Source organism: Oncorhynchus kisutch, linkage group LG28 (assembly GCF_002021735.2).
Source record: "Oncorhynchus kisutch isolate 150728-3 linkage group LG28, Okis_V2, whole genome shotgun sequence".
Lineage (NCBI taxonomy): Eukaryota > Metazoa > Chordata > Actinopteri > Salmoniformes > Salmonidae > Oncorhynchus > Oncorhynchus kisutch.
Window position 1 is genome coordinate 15856487 of NC_034201.2, and position 21643 is coordinate 15878129.

General features: G+C 41.7%; 1 protein-coding gene across 2 annotated transcripts; it reads right to left on the bottom strand.

Annotated features, from left to right (window-relative positions):
* Nucleotides 1-1023: 1023 nt before the first annotated feature.
* On the bottom strand, nucleotides 1024-19807 carry LOC109873310 (plastin-3). 2 transcript variants are annotated; one of them, XM_031807762.1, is made up of 16 exons: nucleotides 19444-19807; nucleotides 11873-11977; nucleotides 11424-11575; nucleotides 10162-10291; nucleotides 9329-9461; nucleotides 9087-9168; nucleotides 8621-8786; nucleotides 8210-8352; nucleotides 7599-7694; nucleotides 7268-7463; nucleotides 7079-7157; nucleotides 6836-6953; nucleotides 6500-6633; nucleotides 4524-4647; nucleotides 4167-4291; nucleotides 1024-3917 (listed from the first exon to the last, which is right to left on the bottom strand). In XM_031807762.1, the coding sequence occupies exons 2-16, from the start codon at nucleotides 11931-11933 to the stop codon at nucleotides 3785-3787; spliced, it is 1872 nt and encodes a 623-aa protein (XP_031663622.1). In that variant the 5' UTR covers nucleotides 11934-11977; nucleotides 19444-19807; the 3' UTR covers nucleotides 1024-3784. The 2 variants fall into 2 exon arrangements, with proteins under 2 accessions (XP_031663622.1, XP_020320550.2); XM_020464961.2 differs by lacking the exon at nucleotides 19444-19807 and adding an exon at nucleotides 16651-16838.
* Between the last annotated feature and the right edge of the window lie 1836 nt (nucleotides 19808-21643).

The window sequence follows — 21643 nt, forward strand, 5'->3', positions numbered from 1 at the left end:
AGGCAGAGCAGGATGGGTGGAGGGGAAGAGGAGGTCCGAGAGAAAAAGAGGGCGGGGACGTGGAGAGCTTTCAGGGGTTAAAATGAGTGCTTAGACTCTCTGTCATAATGAGAAGAACAAGCACCAAGAGAGTAAAGTCCGATCAGCAAGTCACATCAAGTGGGTGACAGACACTTCATCCCCCGTGTAGAGAATTGACTCTGGTTAGCTTCTGTCCTGTTAATTCAGTCACTAATGAACACTAACAGAGAAAAAAAGTAGACACTCCCCAATGCAGCATTCAGTGCCTGTAAATCCAGATAATGAAGCCCATGAGAGCCAATGCAGTCTGTCATCTCATCTTGTCTTTCACCCTCATAGAGCTCTCTGACAGACTGTGGCAGACAGTCTCCACTTAGTAAACAGTATGTGACAGAGAGGACTTAGAAAGCCTGAGGGGGCTTGTGGTTTAGAGCAGTCTCAGCATCTGTTCAGGATTCAGACCAGTGAACAACGTCCAACAATCTGCTATCTGAGTTCCCCACGGTTTAATCACTACCCCACCGAAACTAAAGAACCTCTATATGGACAAGAGAACACATCCATCCAACAAACACTGAAGTTAGTGCCATTGTGTACCTGAGTTTACAGAGTTGCACTTAAGTACAGCAGCCTACTGTTACTTTATGGATTGAAACGGTTGTGAATGTAAACAAGTAGCGCACGCAGGTTTCTGGAGAAAATAAACAATGCATTTGGGTAAATAGGTAAAATGCACTGTAGTGTAAAGCCTAGGGCGGAGCAACCACATCACCTGTTCCCTCCACAGACTGTAGAGATGAACCTGCATGCAGACAGTCCACAGAGCATACGTCCCTTCAGACCTCCCACAGCACACAATGAATTCAGGGAAACACCAATCACTATGCATACCTTTTGTTGTCTGCTTGCCAAAGGGCAGAAAATACTATATGACCAGGGCTGACATAAAGTTCCAGTATTGTATATGTCGGCCTACGTATAAATAACAAGCAGATTCTTACGCATTGTTCATTTTCTTATTTATTATTTGTATAAAGCACTTCAGAGTAAACATATACACATGAGACCAAAATGCAATGGTACGGTAACTATGGAATATAATGAAGCTATCTGCAAGGCAGAAATAGTTTAGGCAATTTTTTTGGTAATGTTGAATACAAAAGAAAAGAGGAAACAAATGCGCATCAGAAGTTGGCATTAAAAGATACTGCACAACCAGGGAAACCGAACTGTCAAGTGAGCTCCCTTGGTTTCTTCCAGAGTAATAAGACATACAAATAGCACAATAGAAAAAAGCCAGACAGACACCCAGCTGCTCTCAGTTTACTAGCTATCTACCATAATCCCCCCCCAAAATAAAGTAAATACAGGAATACAGAGAATACCCTTCAGGTTTGGTCATTACTAAGGTTTGACCTTATGGCTTCCGTAGATATGCAGCTGTTGACAAGACTAGCTATTAAGATATGCATGCATTTCAATAAGGGAGAGGAGAAAGTTCAGGTACAACACCTAAACCGCCACCATTTCAGTTTGTCCAAGTTAAATATTGTTATCCACTGTGTAAGGGATGATATGATTATGTATTATATAGTGTACACATCAAGGATATAATTGTAACATAATCAACCGGAGTAGAAATACTCAGAAACACAACCTGTTAACTGGAAAAATACATACATACTTATACCATACAGCATTCTGAAACATGAATTGAGATAGTGTTGCATATCAAAAAGTAACATAGGAAGTTGTCCTCTGTAACATGAGGCATAGTGTTCTTCAGTAACTTTATGTTATGGGCTTACCGCAAATAAGACTGCACAATATTTTGTAGTATACATACCTCCGCTCAAAACAAGGTTGACATTTTTGATTGCAGTGTTACAGTTTTTTTCAATCACTTTGGTGCAATTTCCACAAGTATGTGATACATGTTCACAACGTTTAGTACAAAACAGATGATCCAAAAGGCTGTTTCTAAACTATGCACCAATTCAACTGACTAAGTACAACACACATTCACCTTTTCATAAAACTTAAATCAGTGTTTCATCTAGAAATAAATAAGTCTTCCATTGCAATACGTTCAAATAAAGTAAATTCTTTTCACAATACAACGCTCACGTTACTTCTGATATGATTGTATTTTTTACTCTTACCTAATCCGAATGGTCTCAATTGATAATCACTTAACCATTTGGTAAACCTGTAGAGTTTAAACTGGTTTGTCTACTACAGATTGAGAACTACACCATGAAAATGTTTGTAAAGTATGAACATAAAGTATGATATATAATGTATTATAAACTAGGTGGTTCGAGCCCTGAATGTTGATTGGCTGACAGCCGTGGTATCAGTCCGCATACCACAAGTATGAAAAAACATTTGTTACTGCTCTAAAATACGTTGGTAACCAGTTTATAATAGCAACAAGGCACCTCGGGGGTTTGTGGTATTTGGCCAATATACCACGGCTAGGGGCTGTGTCCAGGCACTCCGCGATGAGTTGTGCACAAGAACAGCCCTTAGCTGTGGCATACTGGCCATATACCACACCTGTTCATGCCTTATTGCTTAAATATATTATGATGGTGACCCTTTATTTTACTTCACAGTAAGTAAAAAACAGATATACAAGACCAGATATGTACTGTTTGTAACAATTGAATCCCCTAAATAATTGTCGAGGGCCATATTATTATTCTTTTTTTTAATTCAGCAGAATGCCGCAGATTTCCCCCCCCTATTTTTTTGTCGAAAGCTATTTGCCGGCCAGAAAAGGGTCCATTATTTCCCACAGGCCGTATGTTGCTCACCACTGCCCTGTACATGTACCCAAAATTACAGGGGTCTTTTTGATTGGGGGGAGGGGTTACACTGCTTTACTATAATTGCATTGGTCAATACAATACTAATTCATAACATGCCATTTATGTTATGCTAGAGCAGGCACTTTTATCCAAAGTGGCAACAGTGAGTCAACACATTTTCCTGTGACCCCAGTAGGAATTGAACCATAAGTACAATACAATATTAGAATACAGGTGGAAGGTGTACGATTGCCATCCCCATGAGTGTGCCACCCTCCTTCAGGCCATGAATGAGGCATGCAATGACATCAATCCAGATCAATGTCAGGCTTGGATTCACCATGTCAACAGGTTTTTCCCCCAGGTGCATGAACAATGAGGATATTTACTGTGTTGATGAGAACCTATGGTCAACTGTTTAAAACTGGCTTGATGCAAACTCGTGTCTGCTAAACATTATGTTTCTTTCATTAATTTAATTTGTTTCATTTGATTACAGTACACCTAGTGTAATTATATCTGAACAAAAAATTTATATTTTGCATCAATGACTGAAAGAATGAACACACATAGGATAGAAATTTGATTTTCAATAAATGTTGATGGGTAGTGTAAGTGTATTCCCTAATGTGAAAACAGTGCAATGTGCTGTAGCATACTACATTTAAAGGGCAATTTTGAAACATGTATCTTGCATGTTTGCTAATGGATTAACTGGTTGTTAAAATAACTAAGTTGAGAAGATATGAGTTTTGTACAAAAAGTTGTGAAAATGTACCCCACACACACGCGTGAAAAAAGCACAAAACCGATTGAAACAAAAAAATAACTAAATGTCTATTGGTAACAATTTTCTTCCACATGTCTTTCTTCATTCCCGGGTTGCCCTTAATAAAGCAAAAGGCTTGTGGGTAGTTGTGTGGGAATGCCAAAGTGGCACAACCAGTCCGTTAAGCCCTCTTCATCCCCCGGCCCATCAAGCAGGCGAACACGGTCATCACCATCTTGGGCTTGACCTCCACCAGGTCGTCTGGGAGAGCGTAGACACGCGCGCCGATCTTCCTCGCCATGGAGACGGCATATCTAAGAAGGGAAATGGGTGGTTTAATTTAATATTGATCAGCACTTTCTTCTATGACTCGACATCTCGGACACATTCCTATTTGTTTAATATTCATTCTTATGACTTCTGAATATATACTTCACAACCCCTCCATATTTCAAATTTTTAACAGATAGTATAGCAAAAAACAGGAAGTAATTGAAGCTTGAGTTCTTCTTACAGGTCAATATCAATGATCATCAGGACAAGTAGATCAGTGGAAGACTTACTTGGCGTTCTCCAGCTTGTCCTCGGCTGAGAGGCTTCCAGTCTTGACCAGGTCGTAGCTGATGCTTCCAGGTTGGATGGCATCAATCAGGTCCACTACTGGTAAACTGGTGCTGATCTCCTTGTCCTGACAATCAAGGGCAGAGGACAGTGTCAAATACCTGCTTCACAAATCAGCTCAAGTACAGTGTCAGAATTTGTGGCATGCCAGATTAGGTCTGCTGATTGGAGGATTCAATGTAGTGACTGCATTATCACTACAGAACATAGTTGTATGACAAATGTTGTATGCATCTAACAAAGATAAACAAATGTATTAAAAACAAACAACCTAAATATATTAATAAAGCTTTACAAACCTTGAAGCTTGAGATCTTGGTTGTTTTCCCTGCCTCTGACAAGGTTGTATTGACCCATTTAACAATGATGTCATCATTAGCTTTTTGTCCATCTCCTAAGTCCTCCAGTACATTCAGCGTATATCTAGGAGATGTCAAGAGTTAGCTCACATATCGGTCAGTTTCTCGGGCACTCGGCAGTGTGCAATGGTCAGCATGTAATCATTGAAGGCCGGTCAAAAGTAAACCAAAAACAATCCACGTATTCATCAAGTTCTGCTTAAGAATTAACAATCCACTGTTTAAATATTCCAGTGCAGGTTTACAAAACATTTCCCCCTATGCTGCCTTACCTCTTCTTTTACAACCCTGATTTACAGAGAAATAATCGTGTGAGAGCATGTCATAAATATTTCTGACACTGACGCCACAGATACTAGCACTGCACCAGGACTAACTGGCAATTCTAGTTAGTCTACACGCACCACCCACTTCAACACCTGGCCCCGCCTAGCAGAAGCATTGAGACAACAACTGGTTGGTATTTAAGTAACAATGCAAAGCTACATTGGAGCTGCATATTTTGGGTTTCAGGAAACAACAAATAAGATAGTCAAAATATATTTTGTCAGAATATGAAAACAAGACAATTGCCCCTTTGCGAAGTCCTGCCCCCAGATCGCACCAAAGGATAGCAACTGTCGTTGAGTCTGAACACCTCGGACAAGCTCATGATTCAAACGCATGAAAGCCAATGAGAGCTATGACAAAACAGAGTTTATCAAAAAGTAGCTAAATAACAGTGCACGAGGGGAACTTGCTACTCTGATTTGTGAAATGCAGAGCCTGTTGAATTATTTTTAGAATCTGAAATTAGACTTTTGTTACTTTGCTTGCTAGCTCAGCTGGTTAGCTAGTGCTTTCTCAATGACCACCAAACCTTGTTAAAGCTATCTAGCCAGTTAACAAAACATTTTCTCAAAACGTATGTAAGCTAGCTAAGTTAGCTATATTATGAATACAACCATCATCGTCTGTCGATATCAGGATACCACTTGAGAGTACTAATTAGCTCCAAGTGGTTAGTAGTAACGTTGACTGCGTGCATTGAGCCATCCAGTGGCTAGCCACACTACAAACTTCATCGTAACAGGTTCCCCTGAAGCAATTGTAATGACAGTCCACCACAACATACCCAATAGTATCCTAATTATCAAGGGATAGTCTGAGTTTAATTTTATTGTGTAGTAAAAACACAGTTTGGCCTCCCGAGTGGCGCAGTGATCAAGGCGCTGCATCGCAGTGCTAGCTGTGCCACTAGAGATTCTGGGTTCGAGTCCAGGCTCTGTCACAGCCGGCCACAACCTGGCCGGCATGGGGCGGCGCACAATTGGCCCAGCGTCGTCCGGGTTAGGGGAGGGTTTGGCCGGCAGGGATGTCCTTGTCCCATCGCACACTAGCGACTCCTGTGGCAGGCCCGGGTGTAGTGCACGCTGACACTGGCGCCAGGTGCAGTGTTTCCTGCAACACATTGGAGCGGCTGACTTCCAGGTTAAGTGGGCATTGTGTCGAGAAGCAGTGTGGCTTGGTTGGGTTGTGTTTTCAGAGGACGCTCGGCTCTCGATCTACGCCTCTTCCGAGTCCGTACCGGAGTTGCAGCGACGAGACTAACTACCAATTGTGTACCACGTAATTGGGGAGAAAACAGGGCAAAAAAAATGTTTGAGATTGTTGTGAGGGGTTTTCTCCAGAAGTTTGAATGGGGAATGGAGCTTCCTGGGAAAATGTTGTCTGAGTGGGGCGGTGGTCAGCGAAGAGTAAATTGGAGTCAAATTTCCTTTCAGCGCTTATCCCCTCTTTATTTACCTGTGCGCTCATATGTTTTTCCATAAACATCAAAGTAACAGCAACATATTTTGCAGTGGTGAAAACAGAAAATGTCTCCCTGGTTATGAAAGGTATGTTACATATTGATCTAAGCATGTGCCAGGACTCACCTCCTCATCAGCTGCCACACCAGGGCTAGCGTCAGGGTGGCATTGCCATCGTTCAGGTCCTGCCCACCGATGCCAACGAGAGAGAACTTCGCCGTCGTCTTCCCCAGCTCCACCGCATAGTTGCAGTTCTCCAACTGAGCAGAGAAAGCATAGCAGTTGTCAAGAGAAACACACCTTTAGTCTCTCTCCAGAACTGGAGCTGTGTTCTTTTGATCTATGAGCTTCTGAATAGTTGAAGACAGAAAGAGTCAATTCTGCCATTTGATCATCATTTAGCATTTTTTCAAAGTAAAAATTATAGGAGGAACATACATTTTATTTGAGAATATGGTTAACCTTTTTCATGTTGGTACCAATCTTGGGATATGGTGGTTTGTTGACTTTGTTGGTCCAGTCGACGGGCACTTTGATCTTTTCATAAAGTTGGAGGATGACCAAGGCGTCCGCTAGGTCTCTATAGAGGAAAGATAATCGTTATATAGGTTACCTGACCCTGTGTATGAATACCACTGGTAGGGAGAAGTAAGGTATTGGCATGTTAATTTTCAATGTAAATAATTACTTGCATTTGGTACATACCCATACAGATGATTGACATGTGGGTTTACACCCAGGGAATTCATCCAGTTCCGGAATGTTCTTTCTTCTCGTGTCTCACCTAAACAGAAAAGATGTTCGGGTGATTTTATGGTTTCAGGGAGTACAATGTACACTGGACAAAAATCCACCCAGCAATCATAACCAACAGATGTCTAGCTCGGCACCCACCTTCCAACAGCCCCCAGTCGATGTCCTCTCCCTCAGGCTTGGTGAGAGATGGGTACTTGTTGAAGAGATTGGCCACAAAGGCCAGGTTGAGTTTGGGGTTGCCGGCGACGACGTCAGCTGGGGTGACAAACTGTCGACAGCCCAGCCTGTCAGCCTGCTGAAGCATGTTCTCTGCCCTTTTCAGGTCATCCTTCTCCTGCAGGTCATAAGACACACCACAGGTTCATACCAGGGACGTATTTTATTTATCCCTTCTGAATGTACGTATATTAACTGAAAACAATTGATTCTCTGTATACAAAATATGTATATTCTCTGTTAAGGTGCTTACACTGAAGCCTGCCATGCTGATGTCTATGCGTGGTTGATCTTCCTCTGTGCCTTTGGGGGAGATTTGGTTGAGAAGGTGGAAATAGGCTCTGGAGTCCTGAAACAGAGACCGACATCTCGTTTGAACCTCAGCATTGGAAAGATATACAAGTACACTGGGATACAAGGTTGTGCAGGCCACATGGGAACAAGACGACACAGGACACAATGGATAGGTATGCAATGACCATGACGAACAATGGAAATATTAATACTGTACAATGATCTTGATGACACATGTATGAAGCTATTGTCAATTCTTATACATTATGGAGAAGTTGATCTATGAAGTACCTTTACAGGTTGAAAGGTCTGTCAGCTGAAGAAAAGATACAGTCAGTCAGAAATATCATAAAGCACAGGCATAAAAACCAAAGATATCATCAGAGCAAAGAATTGTTTGCTTTGAAAGAATAGATTTAAGAGTCCAGATTTGGTTGAAGCCTTGATTGTCTAATCAATTTTATTAAGCCATAGTTCCACTTCTTTCTGAGGAAAACATAAAACTATTTCACCTTCATTAAACATACAGATACAGTGAAGACGAACCAAACATGGACCGTACATCCCTACCTTAATGTCGGAGCTGAAGTTATTGATCTTCTGCCAGCCAGCGTTCTCCAGGTGAAAGTTAGCCCAGCGCAACAGCAGCTCCTCTGGAGACAGCTTCATCAGGTCCTCCAGGGTCTCTCCATCTCTCAGCAGAGCAGCCAGGGCTGGGGGGGGGGGGGGGGGGGGGGGGGGGGTTCATAGGACATTCGCTCAGCTACAGCACCTCAACACTCACTGACCAAAGAGTTCTTTAACCAGGAAAAGCCACTCCAACACTGAGGACAAACTGGCTGGACGTCATAATGTTGTGATATAAAAGGAAAGAGACCTTTGCTCCTTGTAATGGGTAAATGTACCATGAGGAATAACACGACGGTTAGATACAGGTTCACGAGTTGCCAAGACAGTGATTGTGCTGTGAAAGTTCCTCACCTTCATTTCGGCTGAGCTCAATGTCAGCAAAAAGGCCGATCTTGATGATCTGCCACAGCAGGCCCAGTACCAGGTGGGGCTTCCCCTCCCTTAGGTCCAGAGCCCCGATGTTCACCACGTGGCAGCCAATAGCAGAGGCCGAGTTCAGAGCCAGGTTCAGATTCTCCTGCAGGATGAAGAAACAAAACTTTGAAGTCCCTTGCAGGAAAGAGAGAAAAACAAACAGGTCCTCCCACATTCATACATGAAACATAAATAGAGATGACAAACTTTATCTATTGGCTAAATCTCAAACAAATCACTATTTCTTTCCCACAAATTGGTCTTTTGACCAATCACATTATATTTTTCAGCGCTAATATGATTGGTCAAAAGACCAATTAGTGATAGAAATATCAGAATTGGGCTGTGTTTCTAGGCAGCCTTAGAATATGTATGTAACCAGTCTGGTTGAGTTAGTACAGACCTGTATTGTGAACGGTGTCAACTTCTTCTTGTTTATGGTCCTCTCGTCAATCGTGTCTGGCACCGACAGGTTGATCATTTTACTACAGGAGCACATACACAGCTGGTTTATGAGGGGTCCTAATGTTGGGAGACGCAGATATGCCCCATTTCAACCAACCAGGTTTAAGGAAAATTAGCTGTGTTAAGGGCTGTAAGGGCAGAATTACACAGAACATAGCGATTTATATAATTATGTCTCACCAGAGAACGATGCCGTCGCCCATGGCCTTGAAGAGGGAATCTGAGTTGGGGTCCATGGGCAGGGCGTGCTTGCAGTCAGGGTCATTCTCCAGCGCTGTGTTGAGCCAGTTAACAAAAGCGTACCGCTCCTCCTCTGCACAGGGCAGCACAGGGAAACTCTCAGCCAACACAACCAGCACCACTTTATACACCTTCTCTCACTACATGGGAATAATGTTATGTTTCACATCCAAGGAAACCCAGTTATTGGTTTCGATTGACTAGGGCCCCTAGTGTAGAGTAGGTAATCAATCCACTATGAGATGAGAGACAGAGAGCATCTACCAAAACTCATGAGAAAAGTTCCCTTAAATTAGATCAAAAGGCCTATACACTGAGTAAACAAAACATTAGGAACACGTTCCTAATATTGAGTTGCACCCCCTCAGAACAGCCTCAGTTCGTCGGGGCATGGACTATACAAGGTGTTGAAAGCATTCCACAGGGAGGCTGACCCATGTTGACTCCAATGCTTCCCACAGTTGTGTCAAGTCAGCTGGATGTCCTTTGGGTGATATATACAGAAAACTATTGAGCACAAAAGTGTTGCAGTTCTTAAATATTTAGTCTTGGCCATTCACTCTATGAATGGCACACATACACAATCCTCATCTACACTGACTGAAGTGGATTTAACAAGTGACATCAATAGGGGATCATACCTTTAACCTGTATTCACCTGGTCAGTCTCATGAAGAGCACGTGTTCTTAATATTTTGTACACACTGTATATACACAGTACAGCATACTGTAATGCAATCCCCTCAACATTAGTAGGAGACTGAGCAGCTCACCAGAGAAGGAGTGTTGCGTGCCCTCACTGGACTGCGTAGATGTACCCCCAATGGCCAGGATCCCCTCCTTCCTGTTAATGGCCTTGCGGAAGCTTTTGGCAATGTCACTGCTCTTCAACTCCTGGAATATCTGCAGTAGAAGGGGCAAAGTGCATTTTAGCTTCAACGGCCAACCTCTTCAAGATCCTAATATATTTCTGCTTACATTATGCTCAGTTATTATCATAAGCATTATCACAAGATAAATCAGTGTATGCCTGCAATGGTGTTGCAGGCTTAGCAACAAAAACACAGGTGTTTAGCAGGAAGCCAAGCGCCTCTGTGAACCAAACATTTTTATCCTCCTTTCTAATTCAACATGTTACAGGATACTGTACGAAGTCTACACCAGACCACAAACATAGGATCAAGTGGTGGTAGCCTACACTGCCCATGCACTGTAGATAGAGGTCCATGGAAAACACAATAGTAGGCATTTTTTATTATTTAACTACGCACGTCTGTAAATAAGAATTTGTTCTTAACTATGACAGCCTACACAGGCCAAACCCGGACGATGCTGGGCCAACTGTGCGCCGTCCTATGGGACTCCCAATCACGGCTGGTTGTGATACAGCCTGGATTCGGACCAGGGTGTCTGTAGTGATGCCTCTTGCACTGAGATGCAGTGCCTTAGACCGCTGCGCCACTTGGGAGCCCAAAATGTACCTTCATAAGTAATGACTGTCTGTTATTTAATTTACTAATATTTAATTTACTAATTTATTTATATGGTTTACAATGATCTTAATCTCATACTGTACCCAGTATGAGATACTGTACCCCCCCCACAAAAAAGTTCCTCTCGTCAGTGAGCTATGAGAAATGGCCTAAAATATAGAGATTAGTAATAATTATTTTATTTTTGGATCCCATTGTTCAAATTATTACTCTAAATAGAGACTGGCACAGGCCAATAAATTACTGTTCTCTCATTATGGGTGAAACAAAATACAGGAACTCTCACCATCTGACCTCATTTCCTCATTCCTGTGTGTGCTTTAGTGGACACTCAATTGACACGTTAAAGAGATCGTTCACAAGAATTTCAAAGGGGAACTTGATTTCACAAAGGAGCAAAAGATGGTCCCCTTAGTCAGACAGGGATAGGCAGAACTCCCAACAACAAATCCCTCATTAACTGGAACAAACTCGCCAAACCTGACTAGCTGAAACCCGACTCCCTTAGGATGACTAACACACAACTGTCAAACATGACTCACCGACAGAAACTCATCAAAGCTGATCTTGTTGTCCTTGTTGCGATCCAGCTTCTGAATGATCTCCCTGACTTTGTAGCCAGGCAGGGGAAGGTTGGCCTCCTTGAACAGTTCATGGAGCTCATAGTCACAGATGGATCCATTGCCATCGAGGTCTACAGTTTGAGCATATTTTCAGTTTGAGCATATTTTCTAAACACGTTTCAGCTAACACACAATACTTTTTTGCTTGAATCCTTGGGCTGGTTCACAAACAATAGAAAAAAAGCAGGCAAGGGACATGTGAGTGAAAGTCAATAACTAAAAAGTCAGGGACAGTACAATGAAGCAGTTGTAGACTTGTAGCCGGTGTTTAATGTAACAAACATTTATTATGAAACAAGCCATACTGGTCGTACTAATGTAGCAAATCAAATCAATCAACTGTAAAATCACAGATGTAGCCAACTCACCAATTTTGCCAAACGCCTCTCGCAGCTCCTCCAGCTCGTCTTTGGAGATCTTTCCTGCCATGTTGATGGAAATGACTGAAGGTGGTCAGTCAAGAGAGGTGGGTCCTGTGCAGACAAACAGGTCGGTAAATCAGAGAGAGACAGGGAACAGAAGTCCTGAACCGGTCAGATCATGAGCGGCAGAAGGGGAAATGACAGTAAGGAGATACCATTACATTACTTCCCTTACGAGCAAACCTCTCTGTAACAATATGACCCTCCATGACCTCTTAGCGGGTCTGGAGGAGAAGAGGACAACAGTATTAGTCCTGTCTACTGAGCATTTGAATCCTTGTTGCAGTGGGAGAGAACGGAAGATAGTGTCACTTTAGCATGACAGATGACTTATTCTCTGGCTCACTTGGCTGGAACCTGAGCTCACACAGAGACAGAGATACTAGAGCACTGCTGCCTCACTGACCACTCCACATCAGCACAGCACGTGTCTAATTGGATATTAGGTTACTACAGTATGTTCATATAAATGATAGATAACCCCACTTGAAGGATGTCACTATTGGTAGGCCTATATAGAGTCAGATTAAGTGCAGTTAGTAGGGGGGGGGGGGTGAAAGGAATAGCGGTGAGAGGTCACAACTCAGGAATGAGCCAGCCATAAGTATTTTGGCGATAGTCACCCTTCACATTGAAATATTTGTCTCACTATTCAAGGGCACCAACAAATACCAACCAGAGATAACAGAATACAATCCATTCCACACGCTTTCATGTTTCCTTCACCAACGTTTGCTGATTTGTAGGCCCTAGTGATCTCCATTCTTCTCATGGATAAGTACTTCGTTGAGGCACCGCCACCCCTCCCATGTTGAAGGGGTATAGAAATGCAGTAAACAGGTCTGTCTATAAAAATAGGCTACATCAGCTGCATACATGTACATTTTTGTCATTTAGCAGACGCGGAGATCTGGATAGAGCACAACCCTAACAACTAACATGTCGAATGGGCTATACAATACAGTGAGTCAGTGCATAACAAAATGTCCTTGCTAAATATAAGTCCTGGGTATGAAGAAATTATCTATGATAATAGATCAATTGATTAGAGAGGCCTAAATCATGAGTCATTACCATAAATAAGATGGCAATATCAGGCAGTTCAGTTCCTCCAATGGGACCAATTTCTCCTAATCTGCATCTGGCATCACAGGCACACATTCAACAGGACGAACAAAGGACAAAAGACAAGACAGAATGTGTAATCACTGCCATGAATGAAGATCATTGATTGCCTTGACACTCACATAAACTAAGGGGGCAAAGAGGTGCTTTGGTTTCTGCTTATGACACTCACACTCCTTATCAAGCAGCTGGAAATGAAATTCAGTCAAAACCATACAAGGCAATCGTTTTCCCCCCAGAGAGTAGCAATTTCCTATGTGAGTCATGTAGGGGCATTTCCCCAATAATCAAACCATCTCATTCTGCAAGTTGAAATTCAAAATTACAGGGCGCAAAACTGCTAGAATAGTCCTACAACATGAGGGGGGTAAATTTAGCTTAGCCTGATCAAAATTCACACATCCTCACACCCATACCTCTTGTTTATTTTGTATTGTTTAGCCATTGTAAGACTTTACAACGAGAGAAAACATACAACCCTAAGTAAACCTTTGTATTATCATTAGGAAAATTACCAACCATGTGAATGACTATTACTGTGTAACTGTATTTGAGCCTCGCCTGGATGTGAAATGAGGCCACTGGAGTCAGACCAGCCATAATAAGGGACTCCAAACATTACCTCATATGCCAACCCCTGTCACACCCCAGACAGAAAGAGAGAGGGAGAGAAAGCGAACGAATGAGAGAGAGAGGGGGTGGGGGTTACATACACAGAGCAAAAATGGAGGCGGTAGAGAAGTAGTGTGCACACTGTAGAGTATAATCATTACTGGTATAGAAGAATAAGGACATTGTAATGTGAACCATCGTGTCTAGACATGGGGATAAACGTTAAGAATAACATCTCTGTCAACACCTAAAAATAGCAGGCCTCAATGGCAGTTGACAGAACAAGCTGTTTTTGGACGGGTGACAAAGTTAAATACATTGGACGGATACAGGTAACAATGTTCTCTGAATAGAAGTACATTTGCATAATAGCATGATCACAGAATGTGATATGATTCAAATGCATTATTCAAATTGACAATGCTTTGCTTAGCAGCAAGTCAACGCAACAATTTACACATAATTATAACATCTTGACATATGGCTAGGCACTCAAGACTAGTACAAGACCTGAGGATTTAAAGAAAAGTTATTCTGCGACTAATACTAGCCCCACCTCCACGGCAATTAGACACTTTGCAGCAGCCGGCGACAGCTGTTAATTGCCACAACATAAAAAACATTTACAAGTTTGAACTGATCTTCCTGACAGTTGAGTCAGATCAGGGGAGGGTTCCCAGATGGTAGAGACAACAGGGTAGAGCCAAGACCACACCTTGCCAGTGCTTCACCCGCCCCGTCCGTGACATGGGAAATGTAAGGCACATAAATAGAATGGGCACCCCTCCCAAGTGTGGTCAAGTTCATGTGCACACACCCAGCGAGCTCTTACAGGAACATGAGGATTTTCTGCACCGTCAGCTTTCCACTTACATGTGATATCTTGAGCCTATTCTAAACTACATGTTCTTTATGACATTACAGCTCAACTTCCTGTCAGCTTGTGTGGGTACAAGATAAGCATAATTATGTTTACTGACAGGTGACTCACTGACAGGTGACTCACTGACAGATCTTAAAGATCAACAAACCACAGTGTGACCTATTCCAACATGGTTAGAAAGAACAGCTTTCTGCCCGTGAAAAACAGCTGACACATTGCTGATGTGCCAATGCTAAAACCAACATTTGGGCTTAAAGCTGCACTATGCAGAAATTGCTCCGCCATTTCCTTGTTGCAAAAATAAATTTCAGTTTATGTGACAAAACAAGCACGTATAGTGTAGATAATCATTGTACCATCTAAACCGCTGTGAAATATATTTTTCATAACCAAACATATTGTATTTTCAGCTGTTTAAAGCTGGTAAACATAAATAAATAAAAACTTAACAGGAAGCAGACATAGCCCACACAGAACAGATATACCGCTTCTTAGACTTTCAATGTGAATGGCCGATCTATAACTAACATTTCTATGTGAATTTGGAAGAGTAGCCCAAAAGGTTACTTATTGCAGCTTTAACCGGCCAAGGCAAAGCTATGCGATTACTCATTTTATGAATAAGGACAACAAAAATCAGACCATACTAAGACAGAAGAATGAGCCAGCTATAATGCATTCACTCACAAAGAAAGGAACTAGACTAGCCAGGAAAAGATCTTAACCAAAGATTATTTATATACACTACTATACTTCACCTCTTCCTCTCGGTCTTCACTGCACTATAAATAGGTCTAAACATGTCATGCCTTTACTCCACCACAAAATGCACACATTTGTACAACTGTATGCACAAAATATTGTCTATAGGGGTTGTTACTAGCAAATGGATATAAAATATGCACTGTGGAATGACTGTCCTTGCATCCTTAGCTATGTCTAGGAATGTGAGTGACTAGCCTACATTTATTTCCCTGACTCCATCCCTCTGCTTCATACTAAAAGTGCTGAGGATGACTTGGGCTTAAACACAATCTCAAGATTGTGGTTTTAACACACACACATGCATTGGGTGAAAAAAAAATTGTATGAACAGTGTGGCATTATCTCCCACAAAGTAAAAAAAGTAGGCAACAGGTATCCTGCATGCATGGAAAGAATGTCATCAGACTGGTGACTGAATTCTTGAAGCAGCCAGTTATTTGGTCTAAGCATAGCAAGCAGCAAGACATCACCATGGTTGAGAATGCTGCCTACATGGGAGAGAGGATATGTATGATTGCATTAAAGTCAGTAATGTAACAATGATGTCCTCGTTCTTTTACATTCCTAAACAGCATCAGTCAGCACTAATATTTAGGACATTTTTCAAATCCCCTATAATATTGAAACATTGCTTCAAAATAAATAGTATAGGTCATTGTGTAATATTTCTGAGGATAATAGTTATTTCGAATGTAATTCAAAACATTGCCAATAGAGTCTGGCTGGTATGTACTTATTTGGGTAGGCTACGAACAAAAAAAGTACGTTTTTGAGGGCGCAGTAGACTATGTGGCACGAGTCTACTCCCTGTTTGACTTTACGGCAGGCTACTAGGTTAGGTCGTACAAACATATCGGCACTTTAATAGGCGCGGGATAGAAGAATACTCATCAAATATCCTGTCATGTTGGCAGAAAACAACCAACTGCAGCTGCCACTTTTCATGGCAGACGCAATTAACGTTAGCTAGCTAACGCTACTGATTGTTCTTCCAGGTGCAATGAGTGGGTGGTAAAATGGATGCAAAATGGTATTCCCCGTCGTCCTTTCCTAACATTTTTCCTAAAAAAAATATATATATATATTGCAATTTTAAAGATCTTAACGTAACCAATCACGTATTCACACTAAAAAGCTATTTCCTCAAGTAAAGTTGGGACGATGAACGAATAACGTAGCTGGCTAGCTTGGGTTGCTAGCTAAATGGCTAACAGATGCGAACCTACTGCAAGCTAAAAATAAAAAGCAAACAGGCAAACTAATACTGTAATGGATGAACAATTTCAAAAAAGTTTAAACAAACCATGATGTACTTTTTGGAATCTTAAGAATAACTTACTTTAGCTAACTAGATGCCCCCCAAATTCCACAAAACGTCCAGCTCGAGCCCAGAGACTTCCTCCCTCATCCAGCAAGGCACGGAAAAGTGAGCGGGTGGAATGTTATCCCCGCCCGCTGACGACCCATTAGGTGTTCAGAGTAGCCAGAACATTCCAACCCTACCGTTACACTTGTTTACACTGGGCTGCACTGGGGTCGGAACGCCATCATGGTTAGATTAAGAGAGCTGAGCCAGCATGAGATATTGTTCGGAAAACGTTCCTCAGTGCAGGGATGTAATATGCTACTGTACTCCAAATGTTTACCTTTATCCAAACTGATACATTGAGAAGATTGAAATATTGCTTATTTTTCAAGAAAATTGTTGTTTTTGTCCTCATGCTAGCTAGTAGCAGCCACCGCAGCCATTTTGGAATGGCTGTGTCAGCCAATTAGCTATTTTGTTGTTCAACACAACATGCTATTCGATAATAGAGTCCCACAGTGAAGGTGTCATAATACCCATCAAACATAGAGGTCAAACAGGGAAATGAGTCCAGTCATTTTTACACACCATTCATTTTTCCCATAGGAAAAATGAAAATGTGTTTCGTATAGGCTTACCCTGTCATGATGTTTTGATAACCATGTAAATCTCTCTCAAGGACAAGGTGACTTTTATCAATATATTCAGCTCTATTTATTCTCATATTCCAAAATGCTAATTAGCATCAAAGAAGACATCCTGCAAGACTAAAAATCCATGCAAGCTCCTGCACATAATCTCTAACTGAAACCTTTGCTTAACAGGCATTGTGTCAATTTAATTTGCACAAGATAGTTCACAGAATTGTCCATTTAAAGACATTTAACCAATTTATTCCTTACAACATTTAGTTAATCAAGTTAATCCAGGGATTTTTTAAAACCTTTGCCTCGATTCAGCAGTCTCGTCCAGATCACCATGGTATTTGTAGTTCTTTATGATAGCCACATTAGCAGCTAATTAGAATTTCATTTTTTCAGGGTAAATACAGCCGAATATATTGATAAATCACCTTGTCCTAGAGCGGTTATCAAAACTTCACACCAGGGTAAGCCTTTCAGCAGAAAATGTGTCAGACAAAGCAAGAGCTGATGCTGGAGCATTTTGTGGGGCTTTCAAGGCAACTGGGAACTCTGAAAAATACGAGGTCAAATCATGACGTCAGTGATCTTTAGGTCGAAAAGTTGGTGCTCTAGAAAGAGTCAGAGATTTCCGAGTTCCCAGTTGTTAACTCAGCATCAAACGGCAACGGAAGGAAGACTTCATCAGCGTGTCACACACCACTTTGCAATGAGCTGGAGGCAGTACTCATTTTGAAAACATATAATTAATTGTTTGAAACCTTGCTTCAAAGTAGCCTATTAGAACGCCTCTCTTTCTAAATTTCTAACAGTTATTTTAATCTCTGTCACATGAAACTGCTCTCATGTGCAGTGTCCTTTTGACAATGCTGTTTTCCTGCTAATTACATTATGGAACGAATATTCGGGCATAGCCTACTGCCTTATGTGCATTGCTGCGCTTATGGGAAAAATATATAGTTTATCAACATTTAAAGCTAAACGTTCTGATCTGTTGCATCAGACTCATTGCTTTAAAAAAAAATGTATGTAGCATAGGTTGTATGAATTTGGGATCTATCGCCCGACAACAGTCCCAGAGTCATAATAGATGATTTTGCTGTTTGCTACTCATCTTATTGGCTGATGAAAATGAAGTGTGGGCAGTTATTCTAACATGTTTAAAGTACACATCAGAATTCAGTAAGCAGATCATTGCATCCTCGACTTGCATGTTCTGTTAATATGAATTACCATATTCTAAATGTGATTTTTGTCATTCTTAGCACCGTGGATGGATGCACTAATCAGGTTACGCACCCAATGCATATGGGTCCGGTAAATTTCTCAAATGTCTGGTAAATTAAAATGTTGCTGCTCAAATGTCCGGTGCCACATTTTCCTAATTCCTAAATCCTAAACCCTGCTACCAAGTTGGAAACTAAGGATCCGACTTCCACCTAAGTTAGCAGGTCTGACATTTTTTCAGTTTCCGACATGAAGTGGACTCGGCATCAATCTAACCATCATGGCGTTCCGACCCCAGAGCAGCTCAGTGTAAACAAGCGTAAATGCCCCGTAAATGCCCCTGCTCAGGCCAGGCAAGGCCCCGGGCAAAGATGGTGGATAATTTAAGATAGTTCACTCATGCCGTTTATCTTTTTTTAATGGTAAATTAAACCCCGTATGTAATGGTACATACGGGGTTGGCTTAGATTGTTGACAACTATATTTCATCGCCAATGTTTATTAAAAACATAAATAGAAATTGTCTCTCAAATACATCATTCCAGTTGTTGGTTAATTTGCTAGCGAATTTTAGACATATTTGTATAGCCATGACATCAGTCAAAACACCTCAAAACAAGACATGGTACCAAGAACAAGATCAAACTAGCTGAAACGAGCCACCTTTGATTCCCCACATGGCAGCTTGTTGTTATTAGCTAGGACTCCATCCAATTGGCGGCAGATTTTCATACAAATATTCTAAAATGTGCAGAAAGAAAATATTCACATTTTCCCACCAGTGGTGTTTCCACCAAATGGTCTTGGTGCAGATAAAAATGCCTGATGACATTATGCACACAAAAAGTCATTTTCATGTACCGAATAAAAATCTAACGTTGAATGTGTTTCCATCGCATGTCTATCTACCGATAGTTTTGTCTCAAGAACTGTTTCATTAAATAGCAAATGTACCTACCCTGGTCTTGACATGTGCGCTTTAGCCAACAGCTCGCAGATACGGTGTGGGTAGGATAGTCTACATGATGAGATTATTATGGGTATTTGTCAAACGGCAGTCAAACATCGATCCTCATGCCACTGTAACCGATGTGAAATGGCTAGTTAGTTAGCGGGGTGCGCGCTAATAGCGTTTCGATCGGTGACTTCACTCGCTCTTAGACCTTGAAGTAGTGGTTCCCCTTGCTCTGCAAGGGCCGCGTCTTTTGTGGAGCGATGGGTAATGTCATACCCCAGTCAATACGGTGGGTTCGGAACTATTCCGTTTGAGACCCGGGGGACTCGGCATCGATTCGGACTCGGGGATGTGGCTTCATACGGGCGGAACTCTTCCCGAGTGCGGGAGATTCATATTACTCTGGGTTCCGGCTAATGGTACTTGGGCCGAGTCCACTTCAGCATATCTGTCTGTCCCGTTTATTTTTTTTCAGAAGTAGGCCATATTAGGTTTTTATTTGGCAGGTGATTAAAGAATAAAAAAACTAATTATTGTAATAATTTCACCTTTCACCATCATCTATGCTATAAATTAATTAGATTTTACTACATATTTTTTGGGGAACCCCACTCACACTAATTCTATTCATTTCAGTGCTTTGGCCATTCTTGGCTTAATATAATATTATTAGCGATATTTAGGCATATGCTGGTGGCTATGTTAATTAAAAGACGATTTGGGATATATGATCCACGATAAACAGCACATCTCAGTGTCATAGGCCTATTGCTCTAAGGTAGACCTATCTATAAATGACGATACATCATATCAAAATACACCATATGAGTGGCCTAATGTAATTTGGACCTTCTAAACTGATACAAATGGTTGTATTATCGGGGCTTTATTTCGGCGTGAAACACATAAGGCCGTTTTAGTGGTTATTAAAATTAGCCTAAATCGCTGCATTTTACAGCCTAGACAATAATTGTGTACTAAACGCTCAAAACGTCATGATTGGGGTTGATTCCCGGGCCGTGAACGGAAAATGAATGCATGCATACTGTCGCTTAGGATAAAAGCGTCTGTTGATGTCACATTTATTATTTTGCACACCTCATATTTGTGATGCATCGAACATTTACCTGCATGGAACTTTTGACATTCTGCGCATTCTGAAATGAGAAATTCTCATGTATTGTTTATGTCTATGTTGTTCATAGTTCGGTTGATAGCTGCAATATTACTACCTACGTTTAATATAATATTACTACCTACATTTAATATTATTTTTTGGGGGGGCATTGCTGGACTGATGCTGTCCCTTTGCTGTGAGCTTTGGCTCAGTTCAGGCTGCCCGATCCGGGCCAAGTCTGTACCGTATTTCATTTCATTTCGGACTCGGGCTGGCAGTTTTAGATCTGGCATGCCGGAATCAGGCCAGGGGGGGGGGCAGACTTTTTGTGCTACCTGGGACATTTCCTGACTGCAACCCCACTTTCCTAAACAAAAAAATGCTATCCAGTCCGACCTGTCCTTGGGTCTTTTGATCCATCTGTGTATATGGGCATAAAATCCTGATATACAGTATCCAGTCATCGTTTAAATAACTTGGATGGATCAAACCCCTCCCTGTCTTTCGGTAATCTCTCCAACACTTGTAAATCAACTACTGGAGGTGGGAGTAGCCATGGTGGTGGACTCACAGGGATAGGTACCATGGGGGTGAACTCCCTGCCAAACAGTCCCATCTGCCTTGCCTGGGTATCAGCCACCCATCCAAAGCTTGTATTCTGTCCATAACCCATGTCTCTGTAAGTTAACCCAATAGTTAATTGCCAGCTGTTGTTTTCTAATATGTAATGATGGTGTCTTCCCCATCCCCACATGTAGAGCTGACTCTGGAGAGGTCTGAAAGGCCTCACTACATGTTCTGAATCCTTGCGTCTGTATGACATCAAGCCTTTTCAGTGATGTCCAGGCTGCCGAATCATACACTATACTTCGTTAGTCTATTACAGATTGAATCAAAGCAACATACATGGTCCTCAGTGAGAAATGCCCAGCCACTAACTCCACCCCTGTCAGACAGTGCATCACATTTAGAACTTAAAAAAAACATTTTCCTACTACTCCCTCAATGTGTTCTAGGTCCCGGTTTCCCGATAGCGATGGAATTTAGGCTTGAGTGTTTTAAAAGAGGCATATGGTAGGCTCCCGT